Source organism: Salmo trutta, chromosome 31, assembly GCF_901001165.1.
Source record: "Salmo trutta chromosome 31, fSalTru1.1, whole genome shotgun sequence".
Taxonomy (NCBI): Eukaryota; Metazoa; Chordata; class Actinopteri; order Salmoniformes; family Salmonidae; genus Salmo; species Salmo trutta.
Window position 1 is genome coordinate 20009075 of NC_042987.1, and position 26405 is coordinate 20035479.

The following is a 26405-nucleotide window of genomic DNA, read 5'->3' on the forward strand; positions in this document are numbered from 1 at the left end:
CCTGGACGCTCTTGAAGTGGTCCGTTTATGTTCACTTCATCCACCCGGCCCCGGTGTCTGTCTGGCAGACTGGGGGATCTGAGAGCTTTGCGTCACATTCGGTTTCAGAGCCTCCTAATGTATCCCAATACATGTGGGCTAAACAGCTAAACTAACACAGACATAGGTCTGAAATGGCATCCTATTCCCTATATAGTGCACTACTCTTGACCATGGCCTTGGACTCTGGTCAAATGAAGTGCACTATAGTGCCTTCAGAAAGTATTCATACCCTTTGTCTTGTTCCACATTTTGTTGTGTTCTAGCCTGAATTCAAAATGGATTGCATTTATTTATTTTTCTCACCCATCTACACACAATACCCCATAATGACAAAGTGAAAACATGTTTTTTTTAATAAGAAAAAATGAAAAGGCTGACAAAGGCCTTGAGGCCGATACATAAAGCTTAATAAAGAGCAGTGATATTAGCCAGAGCAGTTTGCGTGTTTCTTCTTTTTTCTCTCATGTGTTTTCATATAAAAGTCCCAAAATGTATGTATCAATCGCAGATTGCCTCTTTAAGAACTTAAAACCCTATGTACAGTACAGTACTGTAATGACTCTAGGCGATGTTTCAGCGAGTGACCTACTTCCTAATTGGATATGATTAAACATACAGCAGTTTGCACAAACTCTTTGAGCATTTAACCCAAATGCCCATATGCCCAATTAACCCATATGTGACTTATGCAAGGTTAAATCATCTTTAGATAATTTTTTATTAAGTTATATTTGGTCTACAAATGCTCATATGCACAGATGTAATCATCATTATAGTACTGTACATAGCAGACAATAGCTAGTTAATAGCAGTGGTGGAAAAAGTACCCAATTGTCACACTTGAGTAAAAGTATAGATAACATAATAGAAAATGACTCAAGTAATAGTGAAAGTCACTTAGTAAAACACTACTTGAGTAAAAGTCTAAAAGTATTTGGTTAAATATACGTACCCCACACGTACAATTATCTGTAAGGTCCCCCAGTCAAGCAGTGAATTTCAAACAGATTCAACCACAAAGACCAGGGAGGTTTTCCAATGCCTTGCAAAGAAGGACATCTATTGTTAGATGGGTAAAAATAAAGCAGACATTAAATATCCTTTTGAGCATGGTGAAGTTATTAATTACAGTTTGGATGGTGTATCAATACACCCAGTCACTACGAAGATACAGGCGTCCTTCCTAACTCAGTTGCCGGAGAGGAAGGAAACACAGGCAATGGAACATCTGGATAGAAGAAATGGCTCGGGTCGCACAAAAGGGAATATATCATTGCAGATAAAGTTAGTATAAAGCTTATGCCACAGACTCCAGCTCCGAGGGTCACGTGTTCAATCCCAGTGCTAAGCACTAGTGATGGGAAACCGAGGCTTTCTAAATGCTTCGGAGCTTACCACAAATTGTGCCGAAAGTAAAAGTCTAAATTATTTCAAATTCCTTATATAAGGCAAACCAGATGGCACAATTTTCAAGTTTTTTTAAATTTACGGAGAGTCAAGGGCACACTCCAACACTCAGACATAATTTACAAATGAAGCATGTTGTCACGGTTGTAGTATGAACAAGACCAAGGCGCAGCGTGTGTACCGTTCCACATATTTATTTATCTGTGAAACTATGCAAGACATATAATAAACTATAAACAAAGAAACAACAAACCGTGACGAAGAGGTGCAACATACACTAACTCAAAATAATCTCCCACAAAATAAAGGTGGGAAAAACAACTACTTAAATATGATCCCCAATTAGAGACAACGATGACCAGCTGCCTCCAATTGGGGATCATCCAAAAACCCCGACATAGAAACACAGAAACTAGAACCAAAACATAGAAAGAAATAAACTAGACAAAACCCCCCAGTCACGCCGTGACCTACTCTACCATAGAAAAATACAAGCTCTCTATGGTCAGGACGTGACACGTGTGTTTAGTGAGTCCGCCAGATCAGAGGCAGTAGGGATGACCAGGGATTTTCTCTTGATACGTGTGTGAATTGGACCACCACTTTCTTTAGCAATGTAGTGGAGTAAAAGTAAAAGTTGACAAAAATATAAATAGTCACGTACAGATTTAAGTAGTATTTTAAAGTATTTTTACTTACAGTGCATTCGGAAAGTATTCAGAGACCTTAACTTTTTCCATATTTTGTTACGATTACAGTCTTATTCTAAAATGGATTAAAAAAAATACATCCTCATCAATCTACACACAATACTCCAACATGACAAACCAAAAACAGGTTTTTCTACATTTTTTGCAAATTTATAAAATAAAAAACCCAGAAATACCTTATTTACATAAGTATTCAGACCCTTTGCTATGAGACTCGAAATTGAGCTGAGGTGCATCCTGTTTCCATTGATCATCATTGAGATGTTTCTACAACTTCATTGCAGTCCATCTGTGGTAAATGCAATTGATTGGACAAGATTTGGAAAGGCACACACCTGTCTATATAAGGTCCCACAGTTGACAACGCATGTCAGAGCAAAAACCGAGCATGTCAGAGCAAAAACCAAGCCATGAGGTCGAAAGAATTGTCCGTAGAGCTCCGAGACAGGATTGTGACGAGGCACAGATCTGGGGAGGGGTACCAAAACATTTATGCAGCATTGAAGGTCCACAAGAACACAGTGGCCTCCATCATTCTTAAATGGAAGAAGTTTGGAACCACCAAGACTCTTCCTAGAGCTGGCCGCCCGGCCAAACTGAGCAATCAGGGAAGAAGTGCCTTGATCAGGGAGGTGACCAAGAACCCGATGGTCACTCTGACAGAGCTCCAGAGTTCCTCTGTGGAGATGGGAGAACATTCCAGAAGGACAACCATCTCTGCAGCACTCCACCAATCAAGGAGTGACCAGATGGAAGCCACTCCTAAGTAAAAGGCACATGACAGCCCTCTTGGAGTTTACCTAAAGGCACCTAAAGGACTCTCAAACTATGAGAAACAAGATTCTCTGGTCTGATGAAACCAGGACTGAACTCTTTGGCCTGCATGCCAAGTGTCACGTCTGGAGGAAACTTGGCACCATCCCTACGGTGAAGTATGGTTGTGCAACATCATGCTGTGGATATGTTTTTCAGAGGTAGCGACTGGGAGACTAGTCAGGATGGAGGGAAAGATGAATGGAGCAAAGTACAGACAGATCCACAACTGATGATGGTGCAGGCAGAGATGGTCGCCTCGCTTCGAGTTCTTAGGAAACTATGCAGTATTTTATTATTTTATGTATTATTTCTTACATTGTTACCCCAGGAAATCTTAAGTCGTATTATATACAACCGGGAATAACTATTGGATATAAGAACAACGTCAACTTACCAACATTATGACCAGGAATACGACTTACCCGAATTGGATCCTTTGTTTGGACCTCCACCCAGGACAATGGAGCGAATTCCAGTAGTCGACCCAAAACAATGACGGGGCAGACGAAGCGGCCACCTGGCCAGGCGCCGTAGATGTGCACACCGCCCTCCGCTCCCGAGTATACTACTAACCAATGTCCAGTCTCTTGACAACAAGGTAGACAAAATTCGAGCAAGGGTTACCATCCAGAGAGACATCAGAGATTGTAACATTCTCTGTTTCACGGAAATATGGCTCTCTCGGGATATGTTGTCGGAATCAATCCAGCCACCGGTCCGGCTTCTCCATGCATCGCGCCGACAGAGATAAACACCTCTCTGGGAAGAGGATGGGAGGGGGTGAATGCTTTATGATTAACAACTCATGGTGTAATCATAACAACATACAGGAACTCAAGTCCTTCTGCTCACCCGATCTAGAATTCCTTACAATCAAATGCCGGCCATTTTACCTACCAAGAGAATTCTTATCAGTTATAGTCACAGCTGTGTACGTTCCCCCTCAAGCAGACACCAAGACGGCCATCAAGGAACTTTACTGGACTATATGCAAACTGGACACCATACATCCTGAGGCTGCATTTATTGAAGCTGGGGATTTTAACAAAGCAAATTTGAGAACAAGGCTGCCTAAATTCTACCAGCATATTGATTGTGCTACGCGCATGCGCAATACCCTCGACCACTGCTACTCTAACACCCGTGATGCATACAAGCCCTCCCCCGTCCTCCCTTTGGCAAATCCGACCATGATGCTATCTTGCTCCTTCCGTCTTATAGGCAGAAACTCGAACAGGATGTGCCAGTGACGACAACCATTCAACTCTGGTCCGACCAATCGGAAGCCACGCTTCAAGATTGTTTAGATCAATATGTTCCGGTCAGCTTCTGAGAACAACATCGACCAATACGCTGACTCTGTGAGTGTGTTTATAAAGAAGTGCATTGGAGATGGTGTACCCACTGTGACTATTAAAACCTACCCTAACCAGAAACCGTGAATGGATGGTGGCATTCGCACAAAACTGAAAGCGCGATCCACCGCATTTAACCATGGAAAGAGGTCTGGGAATATGTCTGAATATAAACAGTGTAGTTATTCCCTCCACAAGGCAATCAAACAAGCAAAATGCCAGTACAGGGACAAGGTGGAGTCGCAATTCAACGGCTCAAACACGAGACATATGTTGCAGGGTCTACAAGAAAACACGGACTGCAAAAGTAAATCCAGCCACGTAATGGACTCCGATGTCACGCTTCCAGACAAACTAAACACCTTCTTTGCCCGCTTTGATGATTATACAGTGCCACCGTCACGGCCCGCTAACAAGGACTGCCCCCCCCCCCCCCTCTTTCTCTGTGGCTGACGTGAGTAAAACATTTAAACGTGTTAACCCTCGCAAGGCTGCTGGCCCAGACGGCATCCGTGTCCTCAGCACATGCACAGACCAGCTGGCTGGTGTGTTTACGGACATATTCAATCGCTCCCTATCCCAGTCTGTTGTCCCCACATGTTTCAAGATGGCTACCATTGTTCCTGTACCCAAGAAGGCAAAGATAACAGAACTAAATGACTACCGCCCCGTAGCACTCACTTCTGTCATCATGAAGTGCTTTGAGAGACTAGTCAAAGATTATATCACCTCCACCTTACCGGCCACCCTAGACCCACTTCAGTTTGCCTACCGCCCCAACAGGTCCACAGATGACGCAATTGCCATCACACTGCACACTGCCCTATCCAATCTGCACAAGAGGAATACCTATGTAAGAATGCTGTTCATTGACTACAGCTCAGCATTCAACACCATAGTACCCTCCAAGCTCATCATCAAGCTGGAGGCCCTGGGTCTGAACCCCGCCCTGTGCAATTGGGTCCTGGACTTTCTGACAAGCCGCCCCCAGGTGGTGAAGGTAGGAAACAACATCTCCACTTCGCTGACCCTTAACACTGGGGCCCCATAAGGGTGCGTGCTCAGCCCCCTCCTGTACTCCCTGTTCACCCACGTTTGTGTGGCCTTGCACGCCTCCAACTCAATCATAAAGATTGCAGACGACAAACAGTAGTGGGCTTGATTACCAACAACAATGAGACAGCCTACAGGGAGGGGGTGAGGGCACTCGGAGTGTGGTGTCAGGAAAACAACCTCTCACTCAACGTCAACAAAACAAAGGAGATGATCGTGGACTTCAGGAAACAGCAGACGAAGCACCCCCCTATCCACATCGAAGGGATAGCAGTAGAGAAACTAAAATGGTCCACCCACACAGACAGTGTGGTGAAGAAGGGGCAAACAGCACCTCGTCAACCTCAAGAGGCTGAAGAAATTTGGCTTGTCACTCAAAACCCTGACAAACTTTTACAGATGCACAATCGAGTGCATACTGTCGGGCTGTATCACAGCCTGGTACTGCAACTGCACCGCCCTCCATGACACCTACAACACCCGATGTCACAGGAAGGCCAAAAAGATCATCAAGGACATCAACCACCCGAGCCATTGCCTATTCACCCCGCTACCATCCAGAAGGCGAGGTCAGTACAGGTGCAACAAAGCTGGGCCCGAGAGACTGAAAAACAGCTTCTATCTCAATGCCATCAGACTGCTAAACAGCAATCACTAACTCAGAGAGGCTGCCGCCTACATTAATACCCAATCACTGGCCACTTTAATAAATCACTATTCACTTTATACAATGCCACTCTAAATATTGTCACTTTAATAATGTTTACATATCTTACATTACTCATATCACATGTATACACTGTATTTAATACCATCTATTGCACCTTGCCTATGCCGCTCAGCCATCGCTCATCCATATACTTACATGTACATATTCTCATTCACTCCTTCAGGTTTCTGTGTATTAGGTTGTTGTTGGGGAATTGTTAGATTACTTGTTAGATATTACTGCACTGTCGGGAACTAGAAGCAGAAGCATTTCGCTACAATCGCATTAACATCTGCTAACCATGTGTATGTGACAAATAACATTTTATTTTATTTTATTTGATGAAAACCTGCTCCAGAGCGCTCAGGACCTCAGACTGGGGTGAAGGTTCACCTTCCAACAGGACAACAATGCTAAGCACACAGCCAAGACAATGCAGGAGTGGCTTCGGGACAGGTTTCTGAATATTCTTGAGTAGCCCAGTCAGAGCCTGGACTTGAACCTGATCAAACATCTCTGGAGCAGCAACGCTTCCCATCCAACCTGACAGAGCTTGAGAGGATCTGCAGAGAAGAATGGGAGAAACTCCCCAAATACAAGTGTGCCAAGCTTGTAGCGTCATAACCAAGAAGACTTGAGGCTTTAATCGCTGCCAAATGTGCTTCAACAAAGTACTGAGTAAAGGGACTGAATACTTATGTAAATGTTATATTTTATTATTTCATTTTTAATACATTTTAAAACATTTAAAAGAAAATCTGTTTTTGCTTTGTCATTATGGGGTATTGTGTGTAGATTGACAGGGGGGGAAAAACAATTTAATCCATTTTAGAATAAGGCTGTAATGTAACAAAATGTGGAAAACATCAAGGGGTCTGAAAACTTTCTGAATATACTGTAAATTGTCACGATCGTCATAGTGAATGGACCAAGGCGCAGCGGGTCGAGTGCTCATCTCAACTTTATTTGTGAACACTTATTAAACAAAACAAACCAAGAAACGAACAAACTAACAGTCTTGCAGGCAAACCACAGCAGTGCAAAGAACAACCTCCTACAATACCCATAACAAACATACTCCTAAATATAGGACCTTCAATCAGAGGCAACGATAACCAGCTGCCTCCAATTGAAGGCCCCAATCCCAATTACCTAAACATAGATCTAAATACCCTAGAACAGACATAGAACTATACAACATAGAACTAAACCAAAAACCCCGGAATACATAAATCAAACGCCCCTCTACATAAACACACACTCAAAACCATATAAAACAAATACCCCCTGCCACGTCCTGACCAAACTATAATAACAAATAACGCCTTTACTGGTCAGGATGTGACAGTAAATACACCACTGGTTAATAGACAGATTAATATGGTTATGGATTAAAGTTTTTGCTAGTGCAACCATGCCTCACAGGGACACACCACAGACTATGTGAACAAGCTTCATAATCATCAGTGATGAGAGGAGAGAAAAAATCTACCTTTGAAACATTCTTTCTCCCATTGGTAAATTTTTTGAAACAAAAGGATCTCAATCCCTCCCCGCTCCTCTGCATTCATTCCCTTTGATGAATTATATTCACGGGCAATCATTTCTGACGACTGCACACCAGTCAGCTCCAATCACTCAACAATAAGTGCTCAGTTGGGTAACAGTGGAGCCTAGCCAATGCCGGAACTCCACTGAGCATGCCCAGTGCTCACTAGTGTGGGGTTCAGATACTTGGTAGAAGGGTGCAGGGAGTCTTGGCAACTGCCCATGTATTCTGGAAATAGAATGATATTCCACAGTGTTTGGTTGGTACACTGCTCCCCTACCGTTTGAAACACCACTTTCATTGTGACAGTTCTGAAGAGGCTCAGAAGAGACGTTGAGAGCTGGGCTTCCTGGTGTTTTATTTCTCTGGGTTTTGTTTTATGTGATCGAGGTCCGAGAGAATCCCAACTAGACCCCCATCACTCCGTTTACCTTTTTGAAAGTTAACATTTCTCTTTCTTTGTAAATGGTCATGGCCTCTTCCATTTCTCCCTTGCTCACGTTAGTAGTGGTTGGTATTGCTGGGAGAAGGATTGTGAGGAGATGAAATGTTCCTGAGGCTCTTAGCCGTCAGAGTGTGTACATCACTGACTGTGGCGGCTCCACAGCTTCCAAGCCTTTTGGATCAGAATTAGCTCTCTGTTCCTAGTTTTCATCTCTCTCACACCCTCTCTCTCGCTTGCTCTCTCTCTCTCTCTCCCTCTCATCACACATCTCTCCTTCTCTCTCACATCTCTCTATTCCCCCCTCCTCTCTCTCTCGCACATGTCTCTCCCTCATCCAAACTCTGTCTCTCTCTCTTTCTCTCTTACGTGAACCCACTCGTTAATGCAATTGATTCTCGGTCTTTGAGAGCCGGTGACATGTGGAGTTGAGAAGCCAGAACTGGAGCATCTGTGTTGTCAGTGAGAGAGCTAACTGACAAACTGAAAGGCCTGATTGCAGACAGCTGTGATGGTTTGAGGTTGGACAGGTGCTAGAAGGTGTGTACAGGGAGGGTGCTGCCTTTGCACCAGTGTGTCTCTCTCTCTCTCTCTCTTTCTCTCTCTGTCTCTCCCTCTTTGTCTGTCTGTCTCTGTAGGTGTGCCGATAAGAGAGGTGTGGTAGTGGGGTGTGGGGTAACACGGTGGTCAGGGGGATGACAGGGGGCTCTGACAGTCCATAGCTAGCCTCAGGCTAACGCACTAAAGCGCCATAGCTAGCATCGCCAGAGGATAATGCTGGATGAAAGTATCTCTCATTCCTCTCATTTGCCAAGAGCAGGGATTCAGTTCTAGCCTTTATCATTCTCTGCTGAATGATTTAATTCAGAACTTGTGGGAATAGAAAACAAGCCTTGTTCTTGATTTGAATATCTCTTAGAACTAAAATGTTTTTTTTTCACACTAGACCATGTGCTATGGGGGTGGTTTGTTTGGCAAATATGTCACACACACTCAAGCTTTTTCATGCTCAACAAGCACACTACGTTGTTCATTATTCATGCCGATGTTTTGTTTTAAATGGACAATGCCCATGTCATGTGTCACGTTGTTTTTCTGCTCTGTAAGTGAACCTCAATGCAATGTAGCCTTAGTGTCTAACTTAGTAGTCATAGATGAATACTGCTACACACACAATAAACCAAACCAAAGGCATTCAAAAGAAAGAGAGAACAAAAAGGTGCCTTATTATTTTCTGTAATGCAGAAATTACATTATACCCAAACACCACTTATAGGAATTACCACCACAACATCTTCTGCAATTTACCACGTACAGTAATCACCAGATTGCAGTCATCTGAAAAGATAGATTGAAGATTGCAGTATAATAGACAGTGAGTGAGTGTTTTGTTTAGCACTGTATTGCAATGCTTGTGCTGAGTTCCAAATGGCACCCTATTCCCTATGTGGTGCACTGCCTTGTGGGCCCTGGTCAAAAGTAGTGCACTAAATAGGGTGCCATTTAGGATGCGGATGCCTGTACAGATCCAGTGCTGTTCTGCATTCATCCCCGTGTTTCCTGTGGTCCCCTGCAGGGAGTTTGGCTGGAGAGACCCAGAGCTGCCTGAGGTGATTCAGATGCTGCAACACCAGTTCCCCTCAGTCCAGTCCAACGCTGCAGCCTACCTCCAACACCTGTGCTTCGGAGACAACAAGATCAAGTCTGAGGTAACCTGCACCAGGCCGATATGGCTACTCATACATTTCTACTGCCATGTCATAGCGGGGACACCTGCATCCACTGCTACATATTATGAAATGTATAGGCCCCATGAAGTTGTTAAATCCGTGGCTAACACACTGGGCTTAAAGAAAGTCAGAATCAGTCAGTGGGATGGCCCTGGGCAGCTGTTGTTTCATTTGAAACTTCAAAATCCGCCTCCACCTTCATGTTCAGTACATCATCTAAAATCTATACCTTTTGTGAAACCTTTTTTGAGAATAATTTACAGTTATAGCTCAGGATCTATCCCAGGTGCTAGAATTGTGAATTCTCCTCACATTAGTGGTCAGATAGTATTGCCTGATCTTGCCTCACCTGACTTTCCTCACCCTAATGTTGGATAGCTTGGTGGTGTCATATCTGTGTGTGATATGTGGGGACATTGGCTGGGTGAGGTGGAGGGATGGTGAGGTGGAGGGATGGTGAGGTGGAGGGATGGTGAGGTGGAGGGATGGTGAGGTATAGGGATGGTGAGGTGGAGGGATGGTGAGGTGGAGGGATGGTGAGGTGGAGGGATGGTGAGGTGGAGGGATGGTGAGGTGGAGGGATGGTGAGGTGGAGGGATGGTGAGATGGAGGGATGGTGAGGTGGAGGGATGGTGAGGTATAGGGATGGTGAGAGGTGGAGATGGAGGGATGAGTTGCAAGTGAGATGCTGTCTTGGAGGGATTGGAAGAAAGTCATTAGGTCAGCTGATACCTTTTCCTGGAACACTGCTGACGCTCATCTCATCGCCTCTCTCAGACAGATATATCACAGGCAACATGGGCAGACACACACTCCACACACACACACCACACACACACCTTGGCAATCACACACATATGCATACACACATACAGATATAGACACACATACAGGGATATACTATATATACAAAAGTATGTGGACACCTCTTCAAATTAGTGGATTTGGCTATTTCAGCCCGTTGCTGACAGGTGTACAAAATCGAGCACACAGCCATGCAATCTCCATAGACAAACATTAGCAGTAGAATGGCTTTACTGAAGAGCTCAGTGACTTTCAATGTGGCACCGTCATAGGATGCCACCTTTCCAACAAGTCAGTTCGTCAAATTTCTGCTAGAGCTGCCCAGGTCAACTGTAAGTGCTGTTATTGTGAAGTGGAAACGTCTAGGAGCAACAACGGCTCAGTTTTGAAGTGGTGGGCCACACAAGCACACAGAACGAGACCGCAGAGTGCTGTAGCTTGTAGCGTGTAAAAATTGTCTGTCCTTGTTTGCAACACTCACTACTGAGTTCCAAACTGCCTCTGGAAGCAACGTCAACACAAGAACTGTTAGTCGGGAGCTTCATGAAATGGATTTCCATGGCCGAGCAGCCGAACACAAGTCTAAGATCACCATGCGCAATGCCAAACGTCAGCTGGAGTGGTGTAAAGCTCACTGCCATTGGACTCTGGAGCAATGGAAACACGTTCTCTGGAGTGATGAATCACACTTCACCATCTGGCAGTCCGACGGACAAATCTAGGTTTGGTGGAAGCCAGGAGAACGCTACCTGCCCCAATGCATAGTGCCAACTGTAAAGTTTGGTGGAGGAGGAATAATGGTCTGGGGCTGTTTTTCATGGTTCGGGCTAGGCCACTTAGTTCCAGTGAAGGGAAATCTTAACGCTACAGCATACAATGACATTCTAGACGATTCTGTGCTTTCAACTTTGTGGCAACACTTTGGGGAAGGCCCTTTCCTGTTTCAGCATGACAATGCCCCTTTGCACGAGGTCCATACAGAAATGGTTTGTCGAGATTGGTGTGGGAGAATTTGACTGGCCTGCACAGAGCCCTGACCTCAACCCCATTGAACACCTTTGGGATGAATTGGAACGCCAACAGTGAGCCAGGCCTAATCGCCCAACATCAGTCCCCGACCTCACTAATGCTCTTGTGGCTGAAGGGAAGCAAGTCCCCGCAGCAATATTCCAACATCTAGTTATAGCAGCAAAAGGGGGACCAACTCCATATTAATGCCCATGATTTTGTAATGAGACGTTCGACAAGCAGGTGTCCACATACTTCTGGTCATGTGGTGTATTTATAGTACTGCGAGGCGATGCACGTTAGCTGTGTGTGTCATCATGGTACCTTGTCTCGCCTAGCAGTATCTTGGTTATTTTTAGAGCAGAAGGCTGTGTGAAGGAAATGACTACTTAATGGGCATTCTATTTTAGTAACAGTAGAGCAATGGAGATGAAGGAGAGAGATTTGTATAGTAAGTCAGTGTCTTCATAAACAGCAGGGAGTAGAAGGCATGCTCTGAATAATGGCAGCATGTACTGTATGTAGCCTGCAATCTTGTGAGCCAGTGTCTATCACCTTTGCCAACAGAGCACCCAGATAAACAGGCTCTGATTTGTAATGGTTTTTCTCCTCTGTGTTTAATTGGAGTTGAGATGGACAGCAAGAGCAGCAGTGCTGATCCATTCTGTTGGGCCTAGCAGCACATCTGCTGACTGTTGGCACCACTCCTCTGGTGTGCGTGCGTACGCACACGTCTGTACGTATGTTTGTGACACTCTACCTGGTCGTCTTATCTCACTTCCTCTGTCAATATGTCACTCTGTCCTCTGTCTCTCTGTGACAGTGTTTCCTTGGCATGTCTGTCTGTGTGCAGATTAACCAAAATGTCTGTTATTTTTCATTTTTTAAACAACTGACTGACGTTGGTTGAATTATTTGAATTCCATTTAGTTTTTTTTTCTTCTGTGAGCTCAATGCACACATTGCACCATTTTTCTAGAGATAAATCAATCCAGTCTAAACTTTGCTATGTAGTTGGGAGTTAGTTGTAGTTTCCAACAGGCCAATATTCTACATAGTTTAGTGCAGAAAACGTATGAATTAACTACAATGACCATGATCCATTGCGTATCTACTTGTCCGGTCTGTGTTTCTTGTACGCCTGCTACGGAAGACAGAAGAATGCGCGATCGTGAGGTAATATAGAGAGCAGCTGTTGCTTCGCAAAGTATCTCTACCTGAAAATACATGATCTAAGTGATTGATAGTCGGTATTAAGCATTCATAAAAGTATGCCTTATTTACTTTGAAGAAAATAGTGATTTTGTCAGACAGCATAGGAAGCAGCTCTATAGAGATGAGATGATGATTTGGAATGAAATAATAAAGTCATCAAATAAACAAATGTATTATATTTTATTAAAGTAATGTGAATACATTATGATTAGTAAGTGATAAGCAGTAATAGACAGTCACTACCATCATGGGACTTGTATTAATTGTTTTATTCTGTGATGTTACAGCATTCAACCCACATAATGCATAGCGCATTTAATGTAAATAATTAAACATAAATATTTTTTATAATCGAACCGAAACTGAACCGACCTCAAAAAGCACTAATCGCTCAGCACTAATATGCAGCCACGTGACTCTAGAGCCTTCAAGCTCAGCTGTGGACCTCGAAGCCACTTCCACTGCGTCTTTTCATTGTTCCCCTCTAATCAGAGACTAATTTAGACCTGGGACACCAGATGAGTGCAATGAATTATTAGGTAGAACAGAAAACCAGCAGGCTCCGGACCTCGTAGGGTAGGATTTGAGGACCCCTGCTCTAGAGTAATGAGGGAGGAAGGAACTGTCTGATCTGGCTCTAGATGATTTATAGAGGAAAGGTACCTGAGTGAAATAAAGAACAGGATTCAGGGATGCCTCCAGGGATATTGTTGTCCATACTGAAAACTATAGATGACTTCTGTGGCAGAAAGTTTGTAAAATTGAACTGTATAGAACAGTAGCTAGCTACACTATTGCATGCGTGTTTGTACTGTTCTTTGTCTATCTATTCATTTTGATCTAGTCTTGTTCGATTCGTTATGATCCACTAACGTCCTCCTTTTCTCTCCTCTCCCTGTTCCTCTCGCCAGATCCGAAGGCAGGGAGGAATCCAGCTGCTGGTGGATCTGCTGGACCACAGGATGACCGACGTGCACCGCAGCGCCTGTGGAGCTCTGAGGAACCTGGTGTACGGCAAGGCCAACGATGACAACAAGATCGCCCTGAAGAACTGTGGGGGGATCCCAGCCCTGGTCCGCCTGCTGAGGAAGACCACCGATGTGGAGATCAGGGAGCTGCTTACAGGTACACAGAGTTTGGTGCTAAGTTTTTACAAAGAGAGGCATAACATAGCCTTGCTATATGACATTATAAAGGCTCATACCTGCTTATAGCCAGTTATTAAGCATTTTACCTGGATGCTTATATCTAGAGTTTATACACAAGCTGAATTTAACAGGACATTGGTACTGGGAGCTGGATAACTAACAACTACTGAAGGCTATAGTGGTGAAGAATCACAAAGGGACTTTTCACATCAACATCCTTAGTAGTGGTTAAGCAGTGGTTAAAACTAATATCCGCAAATGACTTACTGGATAAAAAATTCATATATTTAATTAAATACAATATGATGTAATACTTGCATGGTGCTATTATCTATTAGGAGAGCTGTTCTAATTGAAACATTGCCTAAATGTACTTAGTCAATAACAAGTGAGAGGTTAAATCCCCTAGTCATGTTTATAGAGGACATTATTTTATTATTTCTTTTTTTACTGTAGAGAGGATTCTGAGCCTGGAAATGCTTTGGAAATAAATGGTTTGTGCTGGTGCTGTCTTAAAGGAGATTACCATATAAATGAGAAAGCAGTTCAACGCGCGGAACACAGAGTCCCTCCTGTCACAAATGAATCAGGCATCAGAAAACCTTCCCGGCCCAGAGGAATTCTGCCTCTTCACTTCTTCTCTTCTGGCTGTTTAAATCAGAGTCCTCTCCCCTCTCCCCTCTCTGTGACTGGGCATGGATTAACGGGACTATTTACCCGTTTCTCTCCATCTCCCAGCCTTCCCCGTGCCACCGACTGCCAGGAGGCACCCTACTTAGGGAAGCGGTAGCGGCGGTTTATGACATCACAGGAAGCCAAACCAGGTTGTTGTTTTCTGTGCTGCTCTAGCAACCCCCCCCCCCCCCCCCCTTGGGAGCTAAAGATGATTATTTAGCGGGAATAAAGCTCTTTTAAATGGCGGATTTCTTGTCTCCTGAGATTAGAGATGTGGATTGTGTCCTGGACTCCAAGTGACATCGAACAGGAACCCATGTCGCTGCACTTACGCAGCCAGGACGCAATTAGTCTCGTTTAGTGGAGGGGTGGATGAGATGTGGTCGTGCTGGATTATGGTTAATCAACTTGTCCTTCTGTAGTTCTTGGAGTAAATTAATTGAAAAGTAGAGTAGTTGGAGGAGATTGAAATGTAGAAATGTACAGCCATCAACAGACATCAATTCATAGACATATACACTGAGTGTACAAAACATTAAGAACACCTGCTCGTTCCATGACAGACTGACCAGGTGCATCCAGGTGAGAGCTATGATCCCTTATTGATGTCACCTATTAAATCCACTTCAATCAGTGTAGATGGGGAGGAGACAGGTTAAAGAAGGATTTTTAAGCCTTGAGACAATTGAGGCATGGATTGTGTATGTGTGCCATTCAGAGGGTGAATGGGAAAGATAACATATTTAAGTGCCTTTGAACGGGGTATGGTAGTAGGTGCCAGGCGTACCGGTTTGAGAGTGTCAAGAACTGCAACGCTGCTGGGTTTTTCACGCTAGACAGTTTTCCGTGTGTATCAAGAATGATCCAACACTCAAAGGTCATCCAGCCAACTTGACACTGTGGAAAGCATTGGAGTCAACATGGGCCAGCATCCCTGTGGAACGCTTTCAACACCTTGTAGTCCATGCTCCGACGAATTGAGGTTGTTCTGAGGGCAAAAGGGGATGCTCTATATTAGGAAGGTGTTCCTAATGTTTTGTACACTCCGTGTATATTTGGTACCCTGGTGGCTCACTATAGAGTGGCTGATTTAATTAGAACGTCATCTGCACTGAATCAGTCCTTTGTCACTTGACTGCGGGCTCACGACACAGTGGCTGCCTCACCTGAACCACATTAAAACAACAGGCTCCTTCCTCAAATTCTATTTCCGTCACCTTGACAACCTGCACAGTGCCCTCACCTTCCACGGCCCCCTGTAGAGTTAATTTAGGTCCAGTTCTGCAGACGGACCCTTTCTCCCCATGTAATGATGCTCTCGCTCCCCACCTAGCATCCCCCGTACCGCATTGCCTCCCCGATGATGTAAGGCTGAGGCAATTAACCTCTTTCATCTGTCAGGCGAAATAAAAAAATATGTTATAGGTAGTTATTATGCGCCGAGCCTGCCGCCACTCTAGGCAGCAGCCCTTTCATTTTTGAAAACACAGAAATGCTGTGCGCCGCCCCGAGCGCGGTAAAGTGATGCTCTCTGTAAGATTACTGTCTCCACTAATTATGAGCAACGCAGCTAGTTATTTAGATGCAGAGCAGACCACAAGGAAAACATCCTGACATGACTGATAAGACGAAAGTAGATCTGTGTAATTACATTGTTGTTGTGAGAGGAACGGGTGAAGAGTGACTGTCTGCCTCATCACTGGTAATTGCAATCATGGATGCTACAGTGTCCTGGGAGGGACATGACACGGTGAAGGTCAACAAGAATTATAATGTGTTGGGCCAGCTGTCAAGGTCATTACTGTGTGTGTGTGTGTGTGTGTGTGTGTGTGTGTGTGTGTGTGTGTGTGTGTGTGTGAGCCCTCTCAACAAATCACAGTGGTATGTGGTATTGAGTGTTGTAGAGTGAAGGACCCTCTCCTCTTCCTCCTCCTCCCCCTTCCTCTCTCCTCTTATAGATAATTGGCCAGCTCTTGTGCTGTGTGTGTATCTCGACCTTTGGCTGACAGCGGCTGCTCACCCCTTAACACCATCCATGGCAGAGTCACCATGTTCCGACCACATCCTATTGAAAGCAATTTGTGGTGACACGTGACTCGGTTGTCTTTTTATTATACTTAACAAAAATATAAACGCAAGAGGTAGTCCCATCTTTCATGAGCTGAAATAAAATGTTCCATACTCAAAAAACGCCTATTTCTCTCAAATTTTGTGCACAAATTAGTTTACATCCCTGTTAGTGAGCATTTTTCCTTTGCCTAGATAATTCATCCACTTGACAGGTGTGGCATATAAAGAAGCTGATCATTACACAGGTGCAGTTTGTGCCGGGGACAATAAAAATCCACTCTAAAATGTGCAGTTTTGTCACATAACACAATGCCACAAATGTCTCAAGTTTTGAGGGAGCGTGCAATTGGCATGCTGACTGCAGGAATGCTCTCCAGAGCTGTTGCCAGAAAATGGAATGTTCATTTCTCTACCATAAGCCTCCTCCGATGTTGTTTTAGAGAATTTGGCAGTATGTCCAACCAGCCTCACAACCGCAGACCACATGTAACCATTCCAGCCCAGGACCTTCACATCCAGCTTTTTCACCTACGGGATCATCTGACACCAGCCACCTAGACAGCTGATGAAACTGTGGGTTTGCACAACCCAAGATTTTCTGCACAAACTGTCAGAAATCGTCTCAGGGAAGCTCATCTGCGTGCTCGTCGTCCTCACCAGGGTTTTGACTTGACTGCAGTTCGATGTCGAAACCAACTGGTCAAATGCTCACCTTCGATGGCCACTGGCACGCTGGGGAAGTGTGCTCTTCACGGATGAATCCCGGTTTCAACTGTACCGGGCAGATTGCAGACAATATGTATGGCGTCATGTGGGTGACATCAGCAATATCAACGTTTTGAACCGAATGCCCCATGGTGGCGGTGAGGTTATGGTATGGACAGGCATAACCTATGGACAATGAACACAATTGCATTTTATCGATGACAATTTCAATGCATAGAGATATCGTGACGAGATCCTGAGGCCTATGGTTGTGCCATTCATCTGCTGCCATCACCTCATGTTTCAGCACGATAATACACAGCCGCATGTCACAAGGATCTGGACACAATTCCTGGAAGGTGAAAATGTTCCAGTTCTTCCATGGCCTGCATACTCATCAGACATGTCACCCATTGAGCATGTTTGGGATGCTCTGGATTGAAGTGTACGACAGCGTGTTCCAGTTCCTGCCATTATCCAGCAACTTCGCACAGCCATTGAAGTGGTGTGGGACAACATTCTACAGGCCACAATCAACAGCCTGATCAACTACATGCGAAGGAGATGTGTCATGCTGCATGAGGCAAATAGTGGTCAAACCAGATACTGACTGATTTTCTGATCCACGCCCCTACCTTTTTTTTAAGGTATCTGTGACCAACAGATGCATAGTATCTGTATTCCCAGTCATGTGAAATCCATAGATTAGGGCCTAATGAATTTATTTCAATTGATTGATTTCCTTAAATGAACTATAACTCCGTAACATTTTGAAATTGTTGCATGTTGCATTTATATTTTTGTTCAGTGTATTATGAGGAATATTATTTTGGTATCATCATACAGCTGCTGTAATTCAGGTTCAGTTGAAGTCATATGTAAACTGGGATGTGAGATGCTCTCTGTGGACACGTAATGCCTCTGTTCAGTGTTCAGTAAAGCACCCGAGATTGAGGAGGAAGACTGAAGTCGTAGTCAGTGTGGTTAAAGAGGAGAGAGGAGAGAGGAGAGCCCAGCTGCAGAGAGAGAGCTTCCTCCCTGTCTCTGTGTAGTTTACGCATACAGTCTGTGCCAAAGCCGCTGGCTTGGAATGTAATTGGTAGGTTGGCTGGTTGCACATGAAATTACAGAAAAAATGATCCAAATCTATGAAGCCCTAGGTGACCAGTTTATTGCACAACCACGACGGCCTCTCACTAAATCACAACTAGGGGCTGCAATATGCTCTTTTGTGAACATATGCATGACAAGTAATTAAACATTTATAGAATCTTACCGTTTCTTTTCAGTGTTTCGAAAAATGTTGTCACACATTATCCTCATTTCAATTTCAGAGGAGGTATATTGAACTTTTTTTCTTCACAAAGTCTATACGATTCAGCACAGTTTCCACTCTCATGTGCGCAATATACCTCCTGACCATTCTCCCACGTTAAATCACTGTTCGTCAACATCTTACCCTATCTGATGTTCTGTGTTCAGGTGTGCTGTGGAACTTGTCATCGTGTGATGCCCTGAAGATGCCCATTATCCAGGACGCCCTGGCCGTGCTGACCAACGCTGTCATCATCCCCCACTCGGGCTGGGACACCTCGCCCCATCAGGAGGATCGCAAGCTGCACCTGCATTCTTCCCAGGTGCTCCGCAATGCCACTGGCTGCCTCAGGTCAGTACTGTTACTGGACCCTCGGTTCAATCAATCAATTAATCAATCAAATGTATTTGCTAGATTTTTACATCAGCAGTTGTCACTAAGTCCTTTACAGTTACCCATCATAGACCCCAAAGCAAAGCAGGAGTGAAAGCACAGTGGCAGGGTCAGAGGTTAAATTTCACAAGTCATGACAGCGTATGTTAACTCTGAGGTTACATGCAATGGGTGGTAAGGTCTCTTCTGGGGACTTGGACTCTTCTTCTCTGGGTAGATTTTACTGAGAGCAGTCGGCTTCTCGTAGGTCAGTATCTTCCTGCTTTGTCGATCCCTGGCTTGTTCCTTTATGTTGGTAATGCAGTATGTAACACATTGCTCTTTCACACATGAATACTTTGGAAGCTTTGTTCTCATTGTGAATATTGACTTGACGAATGAGGGTTATTGATTAAGGAGGTTTTATCACAGACAATGAATGCCACAAGTGTCAGACTGATTATGTGAACCCATGTATCATGTTTCTAATTACCCACATTATGAGGGATGTTGTGTGAAAACGCCATGTCAGCACTCTTTGAGGCTTAAAGATGCCTCCTCTGCATTAAAGCATTCTATATTGTCAAAGGACTTTCTGATTATAGCGCTGGCATCGGAAGACAATTGGCTGTGTGTCAAGTGTTTCAACTCTTGATATCTGGGCCCTCGTCCCCTGCGTACCAGCAGGAGAAGCGTCTGTGAAGGAGAATAATGAGATCTTAGCTAATACATTGCCTGTCTGCTCATTCTGGGGTTATTCATTTTAGCTACAGTGCATTACCCTCTCTGTGCAATATGTCACCGCTTCACTGTTGTGGTATTACCTGCTAGTAGTTGATGGAAAGAAAACAAAGGCTTGGGGTCTATTTTAATGTGCACACATTACCTTGTCAAAGCAGGAAGTGATTAATGAAAGGGAGGTCGGGCTTTGTGGGGACATGTCCCATTCCCATTGGCACCCAGACAGGTAGTCTTCTGCAGCACAACCAATCAGCAGTGCAGCAGAGTGAAGTGGGAGGAATCCCGCTGTAAGTGAAATGTGCTGAGTCTTAATGTCTGCCTGTGATGAGGGATGGCTGACTTTACAGTAAATCCCTGAGCTGAGCAGGCTAATTCATCTGTTTCATGGGTTGTTAAGGAACAGAACAGAACAGGGGCTTTGATTGAATGGTTAATGTGCGGGACCAAGATGCCTTGCCACCTGCCGCCTCATCACACATTTGTCCCTCATCATGTGACACTCACTCTGGCAGAACAGAATCACCATGGCTGACGGGGAGCAACGCAGCACACTAGTTGACTTTCATTCTTCACAGGATGTCTCTCTGCCAGGCATCAACTGCTGTGTAATGGGAGAAAGTCTGCCAATAGGACCATGGCTCTGACTGATCAGCAAGATAACATACTCACCATCTCTATCTATCACACTCATACTCACCATCTCTATATATCACACCCATACTCACCATCTCTATCTATCACACCCATACTCACCATCTCTATCTATCACACCCATACTCACCATCTCTATCTATCACACTCAAACTCACCATCTCTATCACACCCATACTCACCATCTCTATCTATCACACCCATACTCACCATCTCTATCTATCACACCCATACTCACCATCTCTATCTATCACACCCATACTCACCATCTCTATCTATCACACTCAAACTCACCATCTCTATCACACCCATACTCACCATCTCTATCTATCACACCCATACTCACCATCTCTATCACACCCATACTCAGCATCTCTATCTATCACACCCATACTCACCATCTCTATCTATCACACTCATACTCACCATCTCTATCTATCACACTCATACTCACCATCTCTATCTATCACACTCATACTCACCATCTCTATCTATCACACCCATACTCACCATCTCTATCTATCACACCCATACGCACCATCTCTATCTATCACACTCATACTCACCATCTCTATCTATCACACTCATACTCACCATCTCTATCTATCACACTCATACTCACCATCTCTATCTATCTCACCCATACTCACCATCTCTATCTCACCCATACTCACCATCTCTATCTCACCCATACTCACCATCTCTATCACACCCATACTCACCATCTCTATCACACCCATACTCACCATCTCTATCACACCCATACTCACCATCTCTATCACACCCATACTCACCATCTCTATCTATCTCACCCATACTCACCATCTCTATCTATCACACCCATACTCACCATCTCTATCTATCACACCCATACTCACCATCTCTATCTATCACACTCATACTCACCATCTCTATCTATCACACCCATACTCACCATCTCTATCTATCTCACCCATAATCACCATCTCTATCTATCTCACCCATAATCACCATCTCTATCTATCTCACCCATACTCACCATCTCTATCACACCCATACTCACCATCTCTATCACACCCATACTCACCATCTCGATCACACCCATACTTACCATCTCTATCTCACCCATACTCACCATCTCTATCTCACCCATACTCACCATCTCTATCTCACCCATACTCACCATCTCTATCTCACCCATACTCACCATCTCTATCTCACCCATACTCACCATCTCTATCACACCCATACTCACCATCTTTATCACACCCATACTCACCATCTTTATCACACCCATGCTCACAGAGGCAACAAACCTATGTTCCCTTTTTTCTATAATTTCCTTTAATCTCTGGGGTCAGCTGTTGTGTCTGGTCTACCCTGGGGGGGGGGGGGCAGTGGACAGTGACTGCTGTTTGTGTTGGAATGACCTGATAAAGGACCCCGTGTCTCACCTCCTAGACCCTGTCTCTCCCCTCTATGGTCAACTCACTGATCACTGGAAGAAAAGAAACAAACGTAACAGAACCGATACACATAGATTAGATTGATCAATGGCCTGCTTTGTTCATCAGGACCATTACAAAGTGCTGGAGGTGCTGACGGGGTCACAAACAGGCCATCAATAATCTCCCTGTCTTTTGACCCCAAACTCCACCAGCAGGCACCCTTAGATAATGGCCATGGTGTCCATCTAGAGGCTTCCTATAAGACAAGGCTGTCTGCATCATTACAGACTCTTAGTGACCCGACATTTAAAGGGCAGTGGAGAGGAGCTCTTTAGGACAGAGCTGTGTCCCAAATGGCACCCTATTCCCTTGTCAAACATGGGACACTAGATGGGTAATATGGGCTGAAATGGGGCTGATGGGCCAGTCTTGTCATGGAGTTAAACTATACTATCGTTAACGCCATTTAGCTATAGCTGTCACAAAAAGTGCCATGTTGAATTGACCAAAATGCAGCGGGTATGTGGATACTTATTCTTTTAATGAAAAAAACACAAAGCATCCACAGGAAAAACCAAACAATAAACGATACTCACGACCAAACAGTGTGGCATGCTAAACAAGCAGTGCTCACAAACAATTACCCACAAACAAACACACCCTACTAATATAGGACTCCCAATCAAAGGCAACTCAACACATCTGCCTTCAATTGGGAGTCCAATCCCAATTAACTCTACATAGAAAACAAACCTAGAACCTATACCCACAACTAACTAACTAAACCTAGAAATACATAAACACAGAGCAGTGCCCAAAACCCCCGGAATACATAAATAAAACAACCTACTACCTACACCACCACCCCAAACCATATAAAACAAATACCCTCTGCCACATCCTGACCAAACTCCAACAACAAATAACCCTTAACTGGTCAGGACGTGACAATAGCCTACATTCATTCATTTATTCATGTTTATGTCTCCTTATTTTACCAGGTTAGGTTGACTGAGAACATATTCTCTTTTACAGCAGCGACCTTGGGAAGTTATAAGGGGGAGGAGATTGGATAAATGAGCCAATTGGAAGCTGGGGATGATTTGGTGGCCATGATGGTATGAGGGGCAGATTGGGAATTTAACCAGGACACCGGAGTTAATACCTCTACTCTTACGATAAGTGCAATGGGCTCTTTAGTGACCACAGAGAGTCAGGACACCCGTTTTTGTAATGCGTCTGTGTGTAGCTGGTGTAGAAGAGTCAGGCGCAGGACAGCAGATATGAGTAAAGTCGTAATTTTACTCAATAATAGTGCAATACACGTCAATAATTCCAAGGTCACAAATACGGATCGCAATACAATAAACAATCACTCACAAACAAACATGGGGGAACAGAGGGTTAAATAATGAACAAGTAATTGTGGGATTGAAACCAGGTGTGTAAGACAAAGACAAAACAAATGGAAAATGAAAAGTGGATCGGCGATGGTTAGAAGGCCGGTGATGTCGACCGCTGAACGCCACCCGAACAAGGAGCGGGACCGACTTCGGCGTTTTAACTTCCCATCCGAAAGACCGATTTTGATTTTGAACAATTATGACAACGGTAAGCGAAGATGTATATATTTAGGCCTGAAATTAAACTGAACTACCTGTAGCTACAGTACAATATAACAGGGATACAGTGCTGAAGAGAAATGTGTCTGTTGTTGCAGGAATGTGAGCTCGGCGGGGGAGGAGGCTCGCAGGAGGATGAGGGAGTGCGAGGGCCTCACCGACGCTCTGCTCTACGTGATCCAGACCGCCTTGGGCAGCAGCGAGATCGATAGCAAGGTTTGACTTTGTGTTTCCTTTCATCTCCTCCCATAAAGAATACCCTTTAACATGACGCTGAGGGAATGACAGACAGGGGCGGCCCATCATTACAAAACACGCACACTCACTCACTCACACGCACCACAACTATCAAAAGTTGTTGAGAGCTTCAGTGACACCTAGATGAAACGAAGACATAACGCCCAGTATAGACCCTAGACAGTTTGGAAGCAGACCAGAAATATAATGTATCCACAAACCTTTTAGCTTCCTGGACTGTTTATAAGTGTACTGTTTAAGCAATCAGACATCCTATCCACCATAACCACCCTCATCACAACTGACTTCTCCAAGGCCTTTGACAAAATCGTACACACCATCACCATTGAATGACTAATCCAACTGGGTGTCAGACCTGCCCTCACACCATGGCTCTGACAGCCTCTCAGACTGGCAGGAACTGATGGGAGGTGTCCCTCAAGGAACTTTTCTGGGCCCTCTCATCTTCCTTCTGGTCACAGACAGTGCAGCCTGTGATTTCGACAATAGGTGGAAATATGTGGACGATCTAAATCTGGTCCACACGTCTACAACAGGAAACATCAGCACAGCCCTTGAACAACTTCGACACGTGGGTACATGCAAGCAGAATATCACTGAACCCTGCCAAGTACTAAATCCTATTAGTGACCTTCTCAAGAAATCCACCTATCCCATGCCCTCTCTGGAATGAGGGCCAGGATCTCAAAGTGTGTGATAGTGTGAAGATTTTAGGGTTAATGGTACAGAAGGACTTACAATGGAGCGAGCAGGTTGCTACAATGGTAACCAAGAGCAACGTAATTATTTTTTGCCGCCTTAAAAGGTTCCATATGTCAGGAAGACCTGGTTAGCATTTACACCGGCTACATACGTCCCACCCTGGAGTATGCCGCTCCTGCTTGGCACAGCTCACTGACCCAGGACCAGTCTGATGACCTGGAGCGTATTCAGCAGAGAGCATGCCGCACCATCCTCGGAGGATACTCCAGTTATACTGAAGCACTTCAGACCCTGTCCCTACCCCGGCTTCATGAAAGACAGACACAATTCTGCTCTGACTTCACTGTCAGCCTCCTAAACTCTAATTTCAGAGACTGGCTACCCCCTGAGCAAATCACAGTAACCCGCAGCCTAAACAAACTGACTATGCTAAAGTCTAGGACTGAATGGTACATGAGGTCACCAATCCCATATTTCAGCTCATTGATTAATGAGTCACTTTAAGACCACAGGACATTATTGATTAAAAAATGTTTTACTCTTATTTTTGTATTTTGTTGCTCTTATCGATTAATATGTTGTATGTTATTGGGTTTCAGTTTCTATTGACTGCTAAATGAGTAAAATAAAACTAGAAGAACACGTTGTGGACCTGGATCGGTGTGTCCTGAAGGTTGCCTCCCTGATGCTCTCCACCTCCTCATCCCCTGTAAATGACCTTCTTTATCAGGATTTAGTTGCTTAACACCTCTCCTGTCCTTGCTGGTGCACTGCATAGAGAGATAGGGAGAATCTACTGTGCATTCTGGCTAGACGCTAGCAAAGATCATCAACCGCTTTGATTACACTGGCCATTTCCCAAAAGCCAATACCAGATGTCCAATTTCCTGCGAATGAATTCCTCAGAGTCTATGGAGTTAATGTTTTGAAATGTATTATTTAGGATAATACAAACAGCGCCTGTTTATATTATGTTGAGATTATATCCTTTATACGTACTAGTCAATGTTCAACTATTGGAAGGATTCAATCACAGGTCAGGCAGGGAGAAATTGACACACTCAGTCAATGTCAGATGATTCTGTGTGGTTCAAGGTCACCTGTTTATGGCTTGTGGAATACCTTGTGAATCGGAGAAAAAAAGGGACAAGGTACTCCGTACATACGGTGCATGATAACCTGGAGCAGTGCAACGCACACACTACATTATCCCGATGTCAAGCAATAACAATGACACACTGTTCTTCCCTAATAAAATACCTTCCCTATCTGCCCTCTCTGCTACAGTCATAAAGATACAGTTGGTTATGGTACCGTAAAGCTCCTCTGATTGTACCACTGCGTACACGCTCTAAATGAGCTCCCTATTTTGTTTGGTTTCCGATGGGCCTTTGTTATGTCTGGACTACTTTCTACCAACCAGTTTGAAGGAGATCTGGTCAGCCCTAATCCCACTGAAAATCCTTTACAAGACCAAAGTCCCCGCACTACATTATTTTCTGCCTCAATGATCACGACAATGGGATTAGCGCTACAGTACTGCTCTGGCCTGGTCCCAGCACAGCAATCTAACCAGTACAATGAGTTAGTCATACGTTAGGAACAGATGCACTTGACTTTACTATACCAATCGCATTTGCGAACTTACAGACTGGTCAATTAATGTACCAATCGTCTTTACATACTGGTCGCCTTTAACTTGCACTGTTAATTGTATTATTGAAGAGGTGCCATCTGCTTTGTTTAGCTGTAGGCATTCTGTAAGATGACATTAAGTAAAAGTGTCAACATACATACATTAAGCAATGGAGCCTTGGCCTATTGCATTGCTTGTGCTGTCTATTCGAAAGCAAACAGCAACAGACAGATATTTGACTTA

At 44.3% G+C, this 26405-nt stretch overlaps 1 protein-coding gene across 3 annotated transcripts in view; it reads left to right on the top strand.

The window, feature by feature from the left end:
* The window catches only part of LOC115169712 (catenin delta-2), a 106676-nt gene that overhangs the window by 64622 nt on the left and 15649 nt on the right, over positions 1-26405 (top strand). For all 3 annotated transcript variants that reach the window (XM_029725610.1, XM_029725611.1, XM_029725612.1), the window contains 4 exons: positions 9660-9792; positions 13752-13965; positions 18921-19104; positions 23665-23782. In XM_029725610.1, coding sequence (XP_029581470.1) covers positions 9660-9792; positions 13752-13965; positions 18921-19104; positions 23665-23782 — 649 coding nt within the window. The remainder of the gene's footprint in view (positions 1-9659; positions 9793-13751; positions 13966-18920; positions 19105-23664; positions 23783-26405) is intronic.